This window comes from Struthio camelus, chromosome 1 (genome assembly GCF_040807025.1).
Source record: "Struthio camelus isolate bStrCam1 chromosome 1, bStrCam1.hap1, whole genome shotgun sequence".
Lineage (NCBI taxonomy): Eukaryota > Metazoa > Chordata > Aves > Struthioniformes > Struthionidae > Struthio > Struthio camelus.
This window is the reverse complement of record NC_090942.1, coordinates 211,940,284-211,957,915: the sequence shown is the minus strand read 5'-3', so window position 1 is coordinate 211,957,915 and position 17,632 is coordinate 211,940,284. Positions and strand designations below refer to the sequence as shown.

At 44.8% G+C, this 17,632-nt stretch overlaps 1 protein-coding gene across 5 annotated transcripts in view; it reads left to right on the top strand.

The window, feature by feature from the left end:
- The window catches only part of AMOTL1 (angiomotin like 1), a 96,597-nt gene that overhangs the window by 74,056 nt on the left and 4,909 nt on the right, over window positions 1–17,632 (top strand). For all 5 annotated transcript variants that reach the window (XM_068930442.1, XM_068930445.1, XM_068930444.1 and 2 more), the window contains 5 exons: window positions 2,489–2,634; window positions 9,089–9,238; window positions 12,900–13,090; window positions 15,312–15,437; window positions 17,193–17,419. In XM_068930442.1, coding sequence (XP_068786543.1) covers window positions 2,489–2,634; window positions 9,089–9,238; window positions 12,900–13,090; window positions 15,312–15,437; window positions 17,193–17,419 — 840 coding nt within the window. The remainder of the gene's footprint in view (window positions 1–2,488; window positions 2,635–9,088; window positions 9,239–12,899; window positions 13,091–15,311; window positions 15,438–17,192; window positions 17,420–17,632) is intronic.

Sequence of the window (17,632 nt, the reverse complement as noted above, 5' to 3'; positions counted from 1 at the left end):
GCTAATGAAATTAGCTGCTTGATAATTTGTCTGGATTTACACTTTTCTGCAATATATACTAACACTTCTTCTGGTGAATCTGATTGAAGTAAATGTATTTACTTTGAAGGAAGGAGCTTACATATCCAATTTAAAATTCCTTGCTGGTGTGGGAAAATTAAGGCTATGTCATATTGAGATGTCTCATAGTGCCAGTTAATGGCGTGGAAAGCATAGGAAGCGGTGTGTTTTGCTCGCAGACTTTGCAGAGGCCAGTATACAGGCATTTTTGCTAGGATCTATTTTTTGAGTGGTGCTGAGTTCCTTCTTTTAGGATAAAATGGAACTATGGGTGGATTTGGCTTCGCTTTGACCACATATTTCTTGTTCCACATGGCTCATCTTGTATTCATCTCACTTCACGTAGACACCTACCAGTAGTGTGTAAATTAACACTGTTCTCATCCCACCTGTAGTTAAGAAAGAATAAGGTCTTTTTTAGAGGGCAGCTCAGGTCTGAATGGGCTAGCGCTGGCCCTGTGAATTTTCCTGTCCCTCCTCGGTGACTTCAGAGAGAAATGGGATGCTGGGGCTTCTAGCTTGAGTATTCGCACTCAGGTGGGACAGTCTGGATGTCTGGGGCAGATTTTCCACATTTTGATGTTTTTGGAGCAGCTTTTTACTTCAGTTAAAAAATAATATATTCTGTATTGCTATATTTAAAAAGTCAAAATCAAAACAATGTTTAATTGGCACCAAATTAATTTTTGGAGAAATTTTTCCTTCCTGGAGGCTTTCCAAATGCTCTATTTTTGTTATGATTCAGAATGAAGGCCAGATTTTGAGATCTCAGATTTCACTGAACGAAGCCTCCATCTCCTGTCCTTCTAATCTTTAACTGTTTGCAGTCAGGTGGCGGGGACCCAGTGATCTGCCAGTGATGCTTGTATTCCCTGAAATGATTTCTCAGCACTGTCAAGGGAGATGTAGATGGGGCTGACCCTTTCAACAGGCAGCTTGCCAGCAAGGTTAATGATGGGCCTGTGATTTGTTGCTGATGGAAAATGTGTGAGCAAAGCCGACTGAAATTAGCCAGGTTTTAACACAGTTTTACATCTTACCCCAAAAGGGAAGGTTTTCCAGCGCAGAAGGTATCTGTATATTTTAGTCAGCTGCAATGGTGAAACTGGAACTAGCAAGGTAGAGGGTTGCACCAAGGTCTGAGGCGGGATGCTGTTCTGTGGACGCTGCGTGACATGGGCTGTTGTGGCTGATTGCATTGGCAGCCTTAGGTATGACTGTCATGAAGGAGGAGATCACTTGCTCTTGGCATATTAAGTTGCTTAATAGGAGAGGAGCGCAGGTCATTGAGTTGCTGGAAGGACCTTGAGATCTTGTTGGACTGGAACGTTGACCAGGTTCCCGGCAGGGTTACAGAGTATGTTCCTTGTCCTAACAGAGCTCTGCAAGTGCCTCCCATGGCCCCCTGAGGCTGTATGGCCAGAGGAAGCCCATTTGTGGAGGATGACTGTCCCCTCAAGTAACTGAATAGAGATACAGAGCTCAGGGAGGCCACATGGAAAGGATCTGATGGGCTCCTCTGCAAGGCACTTTCATTAGCTCCCGCACAAAGCACTCAGAAGTCAATGTGTTCCTCAAAAATTTGCAAGAAGCCTTTTTACCTCTTGGCGGTCAGATGCAGCTGTTTCTTGGCGATACAGTGGCACACCGTTTCCCTGCCCTGGGCAGGTTCTCCCACATGGAAGACCTGGATGTCTTTTCCTCTCACATTCTGCATAACTCAAGGTTTTATCCAGCCCCCAGCACACCAGGCTCATCATTTCCACTATCTTATTTTTTCCTTATTGCTTTCCCTTTCTTCAACGTTCAAGCTATGCAGCACAGATTTGTGTTTAATATTTGACTCTTTTTCTCATGTTCTGTACCCCATGATCTCCGGAGATACCCTTATCCTTGTAAATAAAATGAACTGGTCATGGTATTGTCTGCCTCCACATGACCAAGGTTTCTTGTCCGTTAAAACAGAATAGCAACATCCAAATTGACGACTATAAGCAATCCTTGATGCATGCTGTCCTCAGGCAGGGCCTGCACATTTTCTGGGAAAGGGGTGGCTGGCATAAGCCAAAATTTTGCTGAGGAATGTGCTAGAAGTTCAACAGTAGAGACGGTTGTAAGACCCTGCTTGGATCCACACACTCTGACACTACAGATACCACCTGAGCTACCACTTGCCTCTGCCACTGGCCCTCACGTAAAGTTGGGCAATGAGACAGCAAGCTCTGGCAATAGAAACTGAGCACTTGAAACTGAGTACCTTGAATCTGAGCACTATTAGATCCCAAGTGCTGTGTTGTAAGTGGCTGCGTTTGCCACTGTTTTGCACAGTTTGTGCTATTCTAGGGAGGTGCCAGCTTACCTCTGGCATGTGACGCAGAGGCTATGAGCTATTCTCAAAGAGCAGCTCTTGTTCTTGTCTTTATTCCAGACAAAGAGCATTTGAAGGAGAAGGAGAAGTTAGAGATGGAGTTGGCTGCCATGCGCTCTGCTAACGAAGATCAGCGGAGGCACATCGAAATCCTGGACCAGGCCCTAAACAACGCTCAAGCCAAGGTCATCAAACTGGAAGAGGAGGTGAGACATGGGTATCATTCCTCTTCTCTAAGGCAAGTGATGGCTCTCTCCATCCAAGTCTTGAATCTCTTCCAGCCATGGTGTAGCAGTTCTCTCCTGCTCCCCTTGCAGAAGCCCTCCCAGACATAAAACACGTAAGTTATTCAGTACTGAGCCAAACAAGCAAGCAAAAGCGACCACAAGCATAGGTGCTTTCAGAGCAGAACCTTTAACATGTAACCAGGAAGATGACCAAACTCTACTAGCTGATGGCTGATGTAGTTGTAGGACTTAACGGTACTATCACAGAAAGAGCTGACTACTCACTGACTCTGGACAGGTACTCCAATAAAAACATGTGATGTTGGTACCTCTCATTTCTCCTCAGCGAATGCCGGGAGGCTTTTGAGATGTGCATAGCAACACAGCAGTGCAGGGCTTGGTGACTGCATCTAAACAGGGGTCTTAAAAGAACTGGCTGATCTGGCTGGAAATAAAAGTTCCAGGATTTAGAGCTACAAAGAACTACAATATTTATTTGAGAGTTGAAAAAAACTATCTTACTATGAGACCCAAGAAGTGCCGTCTCTGCAAAACCCCTAAGAGCTCTTTAGACAATGATGCTATGAGTCTGATCAAAGAAAATAAACGTTCAGGTGGGGAAAGAAGTCCCAGGCACAGAGGGCTCATCAAACTAACAAACAAATGGCCAACAGCATCTAGTAGCTGGAGGGTGAAGCTGGACAACTTCAGAATGGAAATAATGCTCAGTTTTAGCTGTAAGTATAACTGCAGCCTACTGAGTGATGTTGCTGATTCTCCATTATTGGAGGTCTCTAAATCTCAAGGACCTTCAGGCAGAAAGTGTAGGTTTAATGCAGAAACGACTATCTGAAAATCTATGTGCCATGATAGGTCAGTCAAGACTGCCATAATAGGCCTTTTTGATCCTAAAGTCTCTGGCCCTCTGACAAATAGAAAGGGGGCTTGGGTAGAGGTGCTGTGGCACACACTGCCAGCATGATCTTGGGCAAGTCTGTCCCCTTTGGTGCCTCATTTGCCTCCTGCCCTCTCCCCAGGGCTGTCCTGGGGATCAGTCTGCAAGAGCCAGGTGAGAGCAGAGGTCTTTTGATGTCGTGGCTCTAGGAGTAGCCTGGGAAGGTCTTTTCTGAAGTACCTGCAAGTAACTAAGTAGAGTTCATTTTCTCTCTTTGTCTTGTCTTGGAAAGATGAAGAGTGAAGTGACCTCGGTGATGTTTGAATGTTTTTTATCAGGGTGTCTAGCATGACAGACCCCAGTACTTAATGGTTACCCAAAGTCTGGAAGATTTAAGGTACTGTGTGAAAGGGCTGAAAGTGATTGCTATTTTATTCCTTCCTATTAGACAATTTTGACTTCATGTTTAGAAATACTTCCTTAAAAACTCCTTACCCTGTGGTGTACATACATTCAGCAGCAAGAAGAGGATCACATTAAGTTTAACTGCTCCTTTGTTAGTTAAACTGAAGTCTGCTTACCATCCAAGTGTATTTAGGGCAGTCCCTTAGGAGTAGCCACAGGAGCTAACGTACTTTTAATCTGTATATTATTGACTTGATACTGTTTGCCTTGAAGGCAACCAGAGGTTTTCTATTTGCATTTCATTACAAGGTGGCTGAATAAAGGAATGTTTTAAGTGGCAAAACCTGCTCCTACAGTCACAACATCACGCGGGGGATTGAAAGTAGTAATTTTAGCTCCTGGCTGCTCCACAGACTTTCAGTGTGATTTTGGCAGGTAACATCAGCTTGCTCATTACACACTGGTGAAGGTGGCAGAAGCGTAAATGCAGATTTCCAGGCAGGTGGTGTAAGAAGCTATCCCGTGCTTGCTGGACTATGTTAAATATGTTTGCAGCCTTGGGGCTCTATCTCACATTCACTTGGCAAAGAGCTCTCACGTTTCCAGTTCGTTGTCTAGTAAACTAACATAAAAGCGCCTTTGCCAGGGGTTGGAGCTGGGATCCCAGACTGTGAACTGGAGGAGCTGAGGAATAAGCAAATGTTCCCCTCCACCATCTCTGCTAGAGAGCTGGTAACCTGTCTAGGGCATTTTAGGTGTTACAGAGGTGGTAGCCTCCTGCCCATGGCTGGTTAAATGCTCAAGGCATGCATGCCAGCGTGTGAAGGCGATGCAACTGAGCAAACCCATATTAACCTGATAGTGTTTAACTGTTTTTCATTCTAGAGGGAGTTGAATTTCCTCCCGACTGTTGCAGTTTAAGAGTTTAAGGAAGGCTCCTGCAGCTCTGGGGATGCACGGGTAGTGGTTAAGCCATGGCTGCCTGCGTGTATCCAAGCTCTGGTGCTCCCTTTTCCTTTGGTCTGTTTCTTGTTATTAAATCGGAGCACTTTTCAGCAGTGTACAATGGGCCTGTAGTTTTTGCAACTCAGTTTGACACATTACCGGAGTTTTGAACTGTCATCTTAAATCAGGGATTCTTACTATAATTGGAATATATTGAAGCAAAAAGAAAAGAAGCACTCAAATGAAAATTTGTATTATTATTAACAGAGTTCTACGTCATGCACAGCTTTATAAACCCCCATGGATTTCTTCTACCACCAGAATGTAATTAAATTCTTCCTAAAGCAAGACTTGAGAAATAAGCTATAGCTATAAAGTTGAATTAACATAAAATAACACACTGTATAAATCTACATTATCTTGAGTGCCTGCTAGTAGAAGGATACAATTCAAAAATACGTAGGTGGTATTATCACCACGTGTCATTTAGGAGACTGCTACTGGAATAGTGTGTCTAGCTCACGCTTCAGATAGAAAGCTGAATAATTGGAGAGGGTTCAGAAAGCAGTTGTAGAATTTATTTCAGTTCTGGAAGATATTCTTTGCTGTGAACAATTAAAGGTAGGGGATGCCTGAGCTGCAGTCCATATGCACATATATGAAGCAGGAATTGCTATCGGTCAGGTTAAAGATTGCTCTTTAATTTAACATAAGAAGAAATAATGAGATGCAGTATTTGGGAGCTGAAGCTAAGCAAATCAAACCAGAAATAAAGAGTAAGAATAACTAACACTGGAACAACCTACTTATGGTTATAGCGGATTCTCCATCTCTTACAATCTTTAACACAATTCCATAGATTTTTTTAATAGATATGCTATGACTCAAACAGGAGGTATGTACTCAGTGCAGATTTTTTCCCATGAGACCCACTGGTCTCTACACAGACTTATTTACTTGATCAAAGTCAGGATTGGACTGGCCTCTGATGGCCTTAGCTCTTCTTCATCTTTATTTTCCTAATCACTGGGACGAGGGCAGCGTTCGAATGAGTTTGCTGATCCTGTGAATATGTGAATTGTTTCATTAAATGTTTCTTGCTCTAGCAGATCATAATCAGGAAATAGAATGAGAAGTAATTTGCTGAAATTGCATAAGAGACCACCGGATTAGGCATTAGGGTAAAAATTTTTGGCAGTAAAGGAAAATAAGCAGTGGAGTAGTTTGCTGGGTGAGGTTGTGGAATCCCTACACCAAAGGGTTTTACGAACAGATTAATACAGACGTCTACCAAGTATTAGGTAGGTCAGTTGCACCTTGCAGCAGGAAGATGGACTGATGTCTTCCAGCTATGTTTTCTTTCAGTCTATGTATCTGTGAGATATTTTTGATTCCAGTCTTGCGTCCTCACATATGGTTGCTCAACTGACAAGCCCATTAATTTCGATTATAACATTTTGTGCTTTGATTTTTAAATATATGTGGGTGAATTTTTTACTTATGAATCTACAGGCAGGATAAAAATGCCAGCTCTGACCCAAGAACCTCCCTGTAAATTAATGAATGTGGGAACTGTACTTTTGTGTATTTTGAACAAAGTTGTTTACTAAGTCAGGGAATGTATACACATTGCTTCAACTCCCACAAGTCGAGGTACACTCATGCATAAGTATGTAAGGCCAGGGGTTTAAATTGCTATAGCAAAGCTGAATTTTGGCTTGCATGGTATGCATGGCCTCTCCCGCAGGACCCTGTGGGAGCAAACAAGGTCTGCTGCTGAGGAGTGAGCCTAGGAGCCCAGCTCAGCTCACTGAGCCAGGATCCGCATGGCAGCCTCCTTCTTGCAAAACAACATGGTCATTAGGAAGCCATGGATGTGTCTGTCCCGCGGAGCGCCTGAGGAATGTGATCTTCTTGCTCCTGCTGCAGACTGGTGTGGATTATAATCTCATTAATTTTTGTTGAGGTCCCCAGGAGTCGTAAGGATGTCTCTGATTGCAGCAGGTTAAGGAGGTTATGCTGCAGTCCATTGGCCCTGGCTGTGGAGGTGTGTTTAGGGCAAACTTTGTTTCGCTGTGTGCTGTAAACAAGCCTGTATTTCACTTCTCCTGTGACATGGATGGATTTAGAATGGCAGAAGAAGAATTTAAAGGAAAGCGATTTTATTATAGTTGCAAGGGGTGGGTAGGTACCTAGGTGAACCTGGCATCATACAAGGAAAACTTCTGCTTTGCAACGCCAGAGTCCCAGGCTAAGCACAGGACTCCGGTGAAGAGGAGACTGCCTGCGTTGTCCCACTGCAGCTAGTGAGGAAGCAGAGCCAGGGTTTATTTGCTCTACATGCCCAGGAATGAGGCTGCAAATTTTGCAGTACCTCTCCTAGGTCCACAAAGATATGTAGGGGCCTCCTATGTTAGAACGTACATTGCTGTTATTTTCAAAGCGATTTAAGTACTTAAATAAGGGGTAGGCACCAGAATATCTTTTTGGCTCTGGCTTAGCCAACTCATAATACATATGCAGGCCTCTTTTATTTATCAACTAGTTCGCTAATATTGACTGGCGTTAATGTGTTTCTCTGTCTCCTGTTTTGCTTCCAAAGTTGTCCAGGTCTTAAACAAGTGCACAAGTAAATGAGGAACAGGAGAGTAGAAGCCCTAGAACGGAAGCATCTTAGTGACCACAGTAGTGACACTGGACACCTCTATTAACCTCTGGGCCTCAGATGGAGGTCTGAACGGAGCTTGGCAAAACGTTATCGTCCCGCATTCAAACTGATTAACCCTCCCTTTCTGAGGTAGAGGTTTAAGTCAGGAGACAGTTTGTCCCCTTGGGGTTACAGCTTTGGTTTCTGTGCACTGATACTTTCTCTACTAGAGGGCAGATATCTTTAAAAAGTTAAAAGTGTTTACGTGTGTGAAGAGAAAAATAACTGTAAAAGGCTAGGGGAGAAGAAGTAAACCTAGTCTTCCCTGGGGCCAGATTGCAGCCCATGGGGCAAACTGACAGATCGTGCTGCCGCAGTCCAGCCTGTGAGTTTTTGAGTTCATGTCCTTGCTTCCTGAGAAAGAGGACTGCTTCCGGGGAAAGGTGACAGTGCCTGGTTCAGTCCTGGCTGTGCAGCTGGCCCTGGGGCCGGTCCTGTGAGGTGCCAGGTGCTGCAGGTTGCCTCCCAGGAGCAAGCCCCTTCTTCATGGTAGTTTTTGGCCTGGGGCCAGTTCTCAGAGCAGACTTTGATACCCCTCTCAGTGCCCAGCACATGTGACTCTGAGCGTGTCCAGCATCAGCACCTTCTTCTCCCCGGAGGCCCTAAAGCATGTCAGCTCCTGTCAGGAGCCCATGTCACTTTACCTTGCTGTTTGTCAATTAGCACTCAGTTAGCGTGGTAGGAGGCCAGAAGAATAAATGCCAGATAATAGCAGCCAAGCACCCTGAATGCCTACAGTCCACTTGCAAAGTCCTTTTAGGGTATGCTACTTGAGCAATCTTTGGCCATAAAATGCCATATTGCAAAATTATTGTGTAATGTTTGGCCCTTAAATAATCCCAGTATATGCATAAAGAGGGCATGGCTTTAGCTGACAGTGGATCTATATATCTGCATGACTGGGCCTGTGAGCAGGGAAGAACACACCTAGCACTGCCCTGTTCATCCCCAGCAGGTATCTTCTTTCTCCTGGGGCTCTCCTTTCTCCATCAGGAGACACTGTGTTGAGTAGATATGCAGAGTTTAAAAAAAGAAACTCCATTTGGCTCCTAACAACATGCCATGTACTGCAGGTCGATAATGCCCACCAGGATGCTTCTTTGCTGAGGTCAGTCACTTGTGTTTGCTAAAAATGCGTTCACCACCATGACAGCTCTTGTTAAGAAAGTGCCAGGCAGTTCTTTGGATAGTTAACCCCTGGGGTGTTAAAGATCTCTGCCTGCTTTTTCTCTAAACGTGGCAGAGCTGCCACAGCTGGTTCCTGCCATGCCCTTTCCCTGCTGCATCCAGGTGATCTCTTGTACTTGTCCCTCCCCAGTGAAATTTTGGCTTAATGAGAGGTGAAAGCCGTGCTCACACCTGACTGTGCATGGAAGCAGCACATGGGTTCCTCTTTGTCCTGGGTGCTCTGGGGCTGGGGGTTCATGTCCCATTCGTCCAGGTTGTGTTGCTCCCTTGCTGACCCCTTGTGCCATCTGCAGCTCCGCAAGAAGCAGGCCTACGTGGAGAAGGTGGAGAAGCTGCAGCAGGCCCTGACGCAGCTGCAGGCAGCCTGTGAGAAGAGGGAGCAGATGGAGCGCCGGCTGCGCACGCGGCTTGAGCGGGAGCTGGATTCGCTGAGGATGCAGCAGGTGAGGGCCGGGCTGCGGGCTCCCTGGCGCGCCCAGCCACCGGGTCCAACCTAGGGTCTGTTTCTAAATCAGGACAGTTGTTTTCAGCTGTATCAGGGGTCACTTCGCTTTAGAGTTCAGGTTGCTGGGATTTTCGAGTAATCCTTTCCTCAGCAAAGCCTTTTTAATTACTGACTTTAAATGGTAGCTTGCGAGGATTATTCATTACTGGCACAGTGCCGTTGCTGGATGCAGCCTGACTCTTCCCTGATGCTGGGGTCAGGGCAGTGGTCGTGGCTCCACTCCCAAAGGCCAAGGAGAGCCTTGCCACCACTCCATCACTGGAGGACAGACAATATTCTTCCCCCTTTGTCTCCAGAAATTACATATTGTGTAGCATCAGCTCATTATGGAAGGAGGAAAGTAAAGGTGTAGTACCAGTGGGCATGAGATTTAGCCCATAGTTTTTGGCTGGTGTTTTACTGAAAAGGCAAGGTCTGATGAAATCTGATGAGGTGGAAGCAAGAACTCGGGCAGTATTCATTCTGGACAAAGACGATGTTGTACTTGCATCACAGAAACCTTTGTCCATAATAGATCAGGAGACAACTGGGGCTGTCATTTTCAGACAATAAATTATGTAAATCTGAATCCAGTCCAGAATAGGCTAGAAGAGTAGATATGCATTTCTGTCTAGGTCCCCTTGATTTTTTTGGCAGTCTTGTGTCCTCAGAGGTATATTTTAGTGCTCATATTTTATGCACACTTATTACTTTGGGTAGGCAACCTGTTCTCTCACGTTCTCCACCATCCCCAAGACCCAAAGTCGAGTCATCTGTGAAAAGGAACAGAAAGCATGAGGAGGTTGTAGAGGTCCCACTGTATAGCCAGCACTGAGTGCTGAACACATGAGTGCTGGCTCCAGAGACGGGCAAACAAATGCACTATTATATGAAAACAACACTTGGGGAAAAACCAACAACATAAGCAAAGCCTGATGCTGTTGTAACTCTTGGGGGGCTCACCCCTATCTCTGTCAAGAAATGCATCAGCTGCAATAATGTTTCCTATTTATGAGTCATTAGTGGTGAACAAAGTAGCTATTAGACGGAGTTTATGTTGCCGAAAAGCAGAGGGTCTGATCTTGCCAGCAGGATGCAACTGAGAAATAACTACTGGCATTATCAAAGAATTATAAAATCGTAGAGGTAGAGGAGACCTGAAGATATCACCTTTTCCATCCCGCAGCCCCAGAGCGAGGTCAGCTCATCCCAGCACTGCTCGTGAGAGATGTTTGCCTAATCCAGTCAGTGTGGCAATTGCACAGGTTCAGGCTGTCTTCTCCTGTCCATCACTGTCACTGCTGTTATTTGGAAAGCCTTTCTGTCTGACTTGACTCTATCTCGCAGCAGTTTAAGTGTAAGCAAGGACTTCTTTCTTGTCCTGTCCACCACGGGCTTGGAGGACAGGCTACTTCTGTCTCCTTCCAGTAGCTCTTCTCAATTGCCCTGCAGCCTTCTCTTGTCTACTCAAAAACACAGAACAAAACAAAACCATCAAGTGGGGATATAATCTGCTAACATTTATGTCAATGGAAGAACATTCAAGAAAAATGCAGTTAAAATTAAGTGAAGGTAAAAACAGAACTAAAAAAGGTTTTGTTCTCTGGGCTGCAATACAGAGACAAACTGATGCATTGAGTAACTGGGATGGACTGTCACATAAGTCCCTGACTTGGGAGTTCAGGGTGCGTCTGCTTATTTGCCAGAAAATTCCTTTGTAACTTACAGGTTGCTTAATTTTTTTGAAACTGTGATTAGCAACTGCATTTTCGGTTGCCGTAGTTCCCCAATGCCTGTATGAGTTCTGCTGAGGAAGAATTAAGAAGAAAAATACTTTGACTTCGTGTCTCCTCTATCTGTTTTGAGAGGGGAGTGTTTTGGGTATTTTTTTTTACTATTATTATATTTTATATACTGTTATTATACTTTCTGTTTTATGAGAGGAGTCTTTAGATTTTAGAAGAGCCAGTAAAACAAATCTCTGAGATGAAATATTACTTTAAAATGCACCAACTTTTTTTGCTTCAGAGATGTCTTCCCTGAGTTATCTGTCATATCTGCTGAAATATTATGTCACAGCAGAGAAAAAGAGTTTTTTTCTGACAGTTTGCTGCAGCCAGCAGTAGAGACACAGCACACAGGGAGATGACGAATCAGTCTCTCCTGTGGCTCGTGTGCTGTGCACAGAATTGCGAATCAAGCTCCAAAAGGCCCATCTGCACTGTCACTGCTGTGTGAGCTAAGAAGAAGAAAAAATTCCTCTTAACTTACATATTTCATGTTGAATGTGCAGGGTAGGCAAATGCTTTTATTGAAAATTAAGAAGACAGGCACCCATGACGTCCCAGGGTGCCTGGGGCAGTTCAGCTTTCCAAATGCTATCTTCCTGCCGGGGATTTGACAGTGTTTGAAGTGCAACTGATGTTTTTGCAGGAGTGGAGTCACAGCAGTTGCTCCAAAGGTCTATTCCATAATAGAGTATACCAGAAAATTTTGTCCCAACGCATCAATACCGTACCAAAGCCAAAGGCTGAAATCCTTTCTTGGTTGGTATCTCTATTTTTTTATAATCAGAAGATGAGCATCTAGAAGAAGGAGCTAGAAATGTGCTTCAGAGCATGGAAGTAGCTGCTATAGCCCTAACTCCAGCGTGCTGATGCTGTGTCAGCGGTGGGCTTTGCCAGCAGACGTTTGTGGTGTAGCACAGCAGAAAAACACGTGCTCCTGAGACATGGTTTCCCCTTTAACACAGTATAGTACCCCACAGAGTGTAAGAAATCTCTTGCACTTTTTATCGTAAAAAACATTTACTGCTACAGACTTCTCAGTAGTATTTTGGCAGCTGCTGTCATTGGGCTGTAGCTGGGTTATGTCGCTTTTTTCTGCTTTCTTATATAAACCCTTTGTTAATAGCTACATGTCCGTGTCAAGCACTGCCCAGCTGTGCTGGAAGTGGACAAAGTCCCACCCAGAAGGATATCTTGGCTTGAGGTATCCCACAAAATCCATGCACGTCCTCATGAACAGCCATCCCTCTACTTCTGTCAGTATCATGTGTCTCAAGGAGCGTGTGCTGGCTATTGCAGTCCTCTAGAAAGGTAGGCTGCCTGGCCTCCCTCAACGTGGTAACACTAGGTCCCAGCCCAGGGTTTTCCTTCTGCCTCTCGTTGACTGCATAGCCCTTCTCTGATTGATAGACTGATCTTACCTCGCTGCGATAGACAGATGGGCCTTTCCTTACCTAGCAAGTAAAGGCTGGCAGAACTGTCCAGTACTGGAAATTTTTGACAACACACCCCTTCCTTACTTAGAAGTGTTGCCATATCCATTTATAGCATCGACCTCCTTTTGAAGCGATGGTCTAGGTGTCGTGGTGCCACTGAGGTGCACCTCAGTGAACCACAAACCGAAAGCCGTTTTACCTCTCTGTGGTCGTAGCTTTCAGCTTCTTGGTTCAGAAATTTACTCCCAGACAAGGAGCCCTGTTTAAGCTTTGAGCCCTGGGCTGGGGCAGCAACAGGGCATGTCTTTGTGTGTGCTGGAGAAGACATGGAAAAAAAAGGCCAGCAGCTCTCGCAATTGGCAGGGGGTGAATGTCTGTCACTGTTTCCATCCTCCAGAGGCAGGGCAGCTACCAGACAGCCAGCCTCCCTGAGCACAATGCGCCGGCCCTGATGGAGCTAGTGCGGGAAAAGGAGGAAAGGATTCTGGCGCTGGAAGCGGACATGACCAAGTGGGAGCAGAAGTATCTGGAGGAGAGTACGATCAGGCACTTTGCCATGAATGCTGCAACCACAGCTGCAACCGAGAGGTAAGATGCTGTTATTACAGGCAGACAGCTATAGTCTCAGTGGAATAAGCATGGGGGGAACAGTAAGGAAAGGATAGTTTTTTAAGGCTGGATTTTGCTTGCCTCCCCCTGCTGAGTAGCTCCACCAAGGTTAACGCACCACTCAGTGGCATAATGCCATCGAGATTCAATATTCAGCTAACGCAGGATTTGCCCTCCTGACCCAGGTCCAAAAGTTTAGCAAACCCAGGCATCAGACTCCAACAGTGGGCTAAACAAACAAAATCTGAACACGCCAGACGACTTAGCACAGGTAAGGTAATTCCTCGCCACAGCATTAAGGGAATGAGGAGGAACTTTTGTCAGAATACATCTGGATTCGACCCAGCTTGCTATATAGCCCCCAGCTGTACTATTCCCAGGAAATGCTCTAACTTTGCTGTGGGCATGGCTTTCCGAGGCACAGTCCACCTGCGAGTCCCACTGGCTGCAGCTAAAGTCAAGAGGGAAGATCTGTAACCTTTCTTTGCCACCGGTAATGCGAGTCTTTGTCACTGCTGATGGTTGGGAGCCAGAATTTTAAGTACCACTTCAAAGGAGACCTTCTTTTTTTAAAATCTCTCATATGTGGATATTGCTTTATACAACAATAAAATAAAGCAAAACCAAAAGTAAACTGACCCAGAACTAAACTGTGATTTGAGAACTCTAGTATAGATATCACTTCTACTGTTTGGGGGCTTTTATTATTCTTATGTTTTTCTTCGAATAAACTGTATGTGGAAAATTTTCTTCCAGAGCTTTGTGAAATCAAACATAACAGCGTTATTTTGTTACGTGAGGGCCAAGAAGTAAAACGGACTTCAAACACAACTGTGCAGAAAAGTAGACAGATTGCAACAGTATTTAAAAACAGAGGAGACTGAGAACTCTTCGGATGGTCTTTCGGTTCTCATGTTTGGTGTTACTCTCAAAATACTGTATATTTTGTGAAGTGATTAGGGGTGACTCGTTTGAAGCGTTCATCAGCTTTGCTAGGCCTTCTGATTGTAGAGGAAACCCGAAAATATGACTCATGTGAACTCCAAATACAAACAGAATTAAAACAAAATTGCACTTATTTATTAGAAATATGAGTCTGAAGCAGCCTCATCTAGTCCCTCCTCCTTAGCTGTGGCAGAAAAATATACTGAGACCATTTCTGTAATGTGTTTGTTTAACCTGGTTTTAAAAACGTGTAATGATGGAAATTTCATGGTCTCACTAGGTCCCCTGTTTCAGTGCTCCATTAAGCTTCAGATGAAAAGGTTCTCCTAATATCTAAACTCAACCTCCTTGCTCCAAATTGCTGAACCAATTTGTTCTTGTCCTTACCAGGTGTACATGATGAACAACGGATAGTTGTCAATGTTACAACAACCCTTGAATTACTGGAAGATACATATCCCCTGCTGTGTCTTCCCTGGCCTGAATTTACTTATTTCCTTCAGCCGTTCCTCATATGTCATATTCTAAACCTTTTGCCATTCCTGTTGCTTTTGTATAGATTGTCTCCAATTTGTCTGTATCCAAAGGCAGACAAGGTATTCCAGCTATGCTTTCCAGCCATGAGGAACATGGGATAATTAACTTCTTTCCCTAGTTTCTTAGAAATGAAATCCCCTGAAAGCATCCTAAAGTGAGATTTGCCTTTTTAAATGAGGTCGAGTGTATGGTTCGATATGATCCTTTTATTTTGTGCTCTAGTCTAGACAGCAATTCCTGTGTTTGTTTTCACCTTCCTAAGTATAATACTTTGTACCTAGTTTTTTAATTCCCTCATGTTGATTCAAGACCATTTCCCCAGTCACTGGGTGCCCTTTGATTTCCAGCCCTGTCCTCGAGTATATTTTTTAACCTGCCCATGGTGTCACCCACAGTTTTTAGTGTATTCTCTGTTCCATCATCCAAGTTATTAAGGAAATTAATGACTAAGCCTGGACCGAGAGTAGACCGCAGCAAGGCAACCTCACACCAAAGATCTGTCTGAGTTGACAGTAAAGAGTTTGTTCTTTGAATGTGCGTTTGGGGGGTTTTTGCAGGCTCTGCAGGAGCCTCCCTCACCCTTGTGGACAGCTTTGTGGTGCTGCCAGGCCCTGTTTTGACACCCAGAGTGTTGCTAAACTGGAGCTTGTTCCTGGTGGGGCATGTTTTTGGGAGGGGAGCGGCCCGGGGCTGATGGCGTCTTGCCTTCCCTCGCCAGGGACACCTTGGCCCCGACACACTCACGGAGCGGCAGCTACAGCGAGGGCGCACTGGAGGCGCGCGTCTGGCAGGAGGAAGAGGAGGTCGTGCAAGCTCACCGCCGCTGCCAGGACATGGAGTACACGTATGGCATCTCTGCTAAGTGCCTGCCTATCTCGGGACACGGACTGGGAGGTCGCGCCATGGCATTCGCACGGCCGTAGCCGGGGGCCCTTTCGGATATGGCGTGATGCCCATCGTTTCGCTGCCACTCATGTGCTAGGAGCGCGCTCAGAAAGGGTGGGCTTAGCTTCGCTCTTCGGTGTTAAAACATAGTGATGAAATAATCACTATCCCTTAGATAACTTCCTCCCTACATTGCAGTTAAACCTTCTTTATGCCAAAGGCGACTTTCTTAAAAACAGACGGCTGTTCTCCTAGCAAAAAAGTAGGTTGACATATGAGGAAGCTAAGTGCTTGTTTAATCCCAGTGAAAATCCCCCGCTAGAAACAAGGGTGTCTAGTCATAAAAGCTGATATTTAATCCCACTGCTACATAATCAGCAATGTGAGCATTTGCATTTGCACCACTCTCTACTCATTAGGTAGCTGCCTATTTATTTCTTTTTCTAGATGGACTAATATCTGAGTCGTGCAAAGTTTGCAATGGCATTTCAGGACAAGCTTGCTAAATTTAGCACCAAAAGCCACTAAAAAAGACGCATTTACAAGTAGTAGAAAATGTAAAATAAACTTTTTTAGACATAGGCAGAGAGAAAAAAAAAACCTAGTTAAAATCAGTTCTTCAGCTTTGGCTTTCTTACCAAAAAAACGCAGATTATTTTATGACACGGTATATTTGTTGTTTGTGGAAGATACAAATGATTGTTTTTAGTGGGTTTGTTGTCCTGCTTCCAATGCAATGATGGAGTTTTGCCATTACGTTAATTAAAGATAGATTAGGATCTTGTGTTTTGTTGCAAATTAGACATCTAATTAGGAAAACTGAAGCCAACGTTAAGTTACTATCTATCTATCTCCTTTGTATGGGTACGTTTCCCAGACGTGGCATTTTAGTTTCAACTGCATCACAAAATACTACTGCATTTAACTGTATAGTGTACATCCCAGTAAAGATACGGTCATGTGAGTATAATTTCATATACAATTTTTTAATACGTAGCTTCAGTCTTTTTTAGTATGATTTGGTCTTTAATCTCCTCCCATTCCCAGAGAAAACTCTCAGATAATCAATATTGTGTGTCTTGAGAGTCTTTGGGGGGTCTGTAAGGGAAAATTAGGGAGCTTTGTTTAACTCTATATGGTGAATGCTGATTCTTTCTGCAGCATTTAGAGAAAACTAAGAGCCCAGTCTAACTGTTACAGAAACCAAAGGGGACTTTTTTCGTTTGCTTCATCAGCAGGTAGACCTTTATTCCAGCAATAGACCCAAATCATGAAGGTAGCTCAGTTAATTCAGGTAATATTTACTTCGGCAAACCCCTCCTGATGACAGTCTGCCAAAATGAGGAATTCTAGATTTGGCCCTGAAGTATTATGGGGGAACACTGCTCACTTTTTGTATTTCAGGGATACTAGTGATCCACTAGTGTTCTCACTGCACCTGCTCATTTATTAAAACCGTTGAAACAGGTAGGTTTATTTAACCTTGCAGAAGTTTTCCCTGTTCTGGCTCAAGAGCCAGAAATGCTGCCCGTTTCAGGGTGCACAGTTATCCCTCAAGGGAAATAATAGGAGCTGTGTTATCTGGGTCACTTCAGCCCGGAGACGATGGAGCAGCAGGACAGATCCGGGGACAAGTCTCACCGCGTCAGTGTGGGGAGAGCCACAACCTGCAAATTTTTCTGTTTCTGTAAGCAGAGCTTTCATATTTTGGCAGAATAAAGAATCTCCATGCGAAAATAATTGAGAAAGATGCCATGATCAAGGTCCTTCAGCAGCGGTCCCGGAAGGATCCTGGGAAAAGCGACAGTGCGAGCTTGCGACCGGCTCGGTCGGTCCCGTCCATCGCGGCTGCCGCGGGCGCGCACTCGCGCCAGACCTCGCTCACCAGCAACCAGATAGCGGAGGAGAAGAAGGAAGAGAAGATGTGGAAGGGAAGCATAGGTGAGTGTTTGCTTCAGCTTTGGCTCGTCCATCGCTTGATTGTAATCCTGCTGCCTGAGCCTGGCGAAACCGCCCACGGCCATGGCGCGCCCTTGCCCCGGACAACGCGTTATCCGAGCGGGGTCCGCAGGAGCAACCTCCTCCTGCTGCTGAAGTGAAAGATCAGTCATTTTTTAAGCTCATTTTGCATCTCAGTTATCGCTAGTTGTGGTA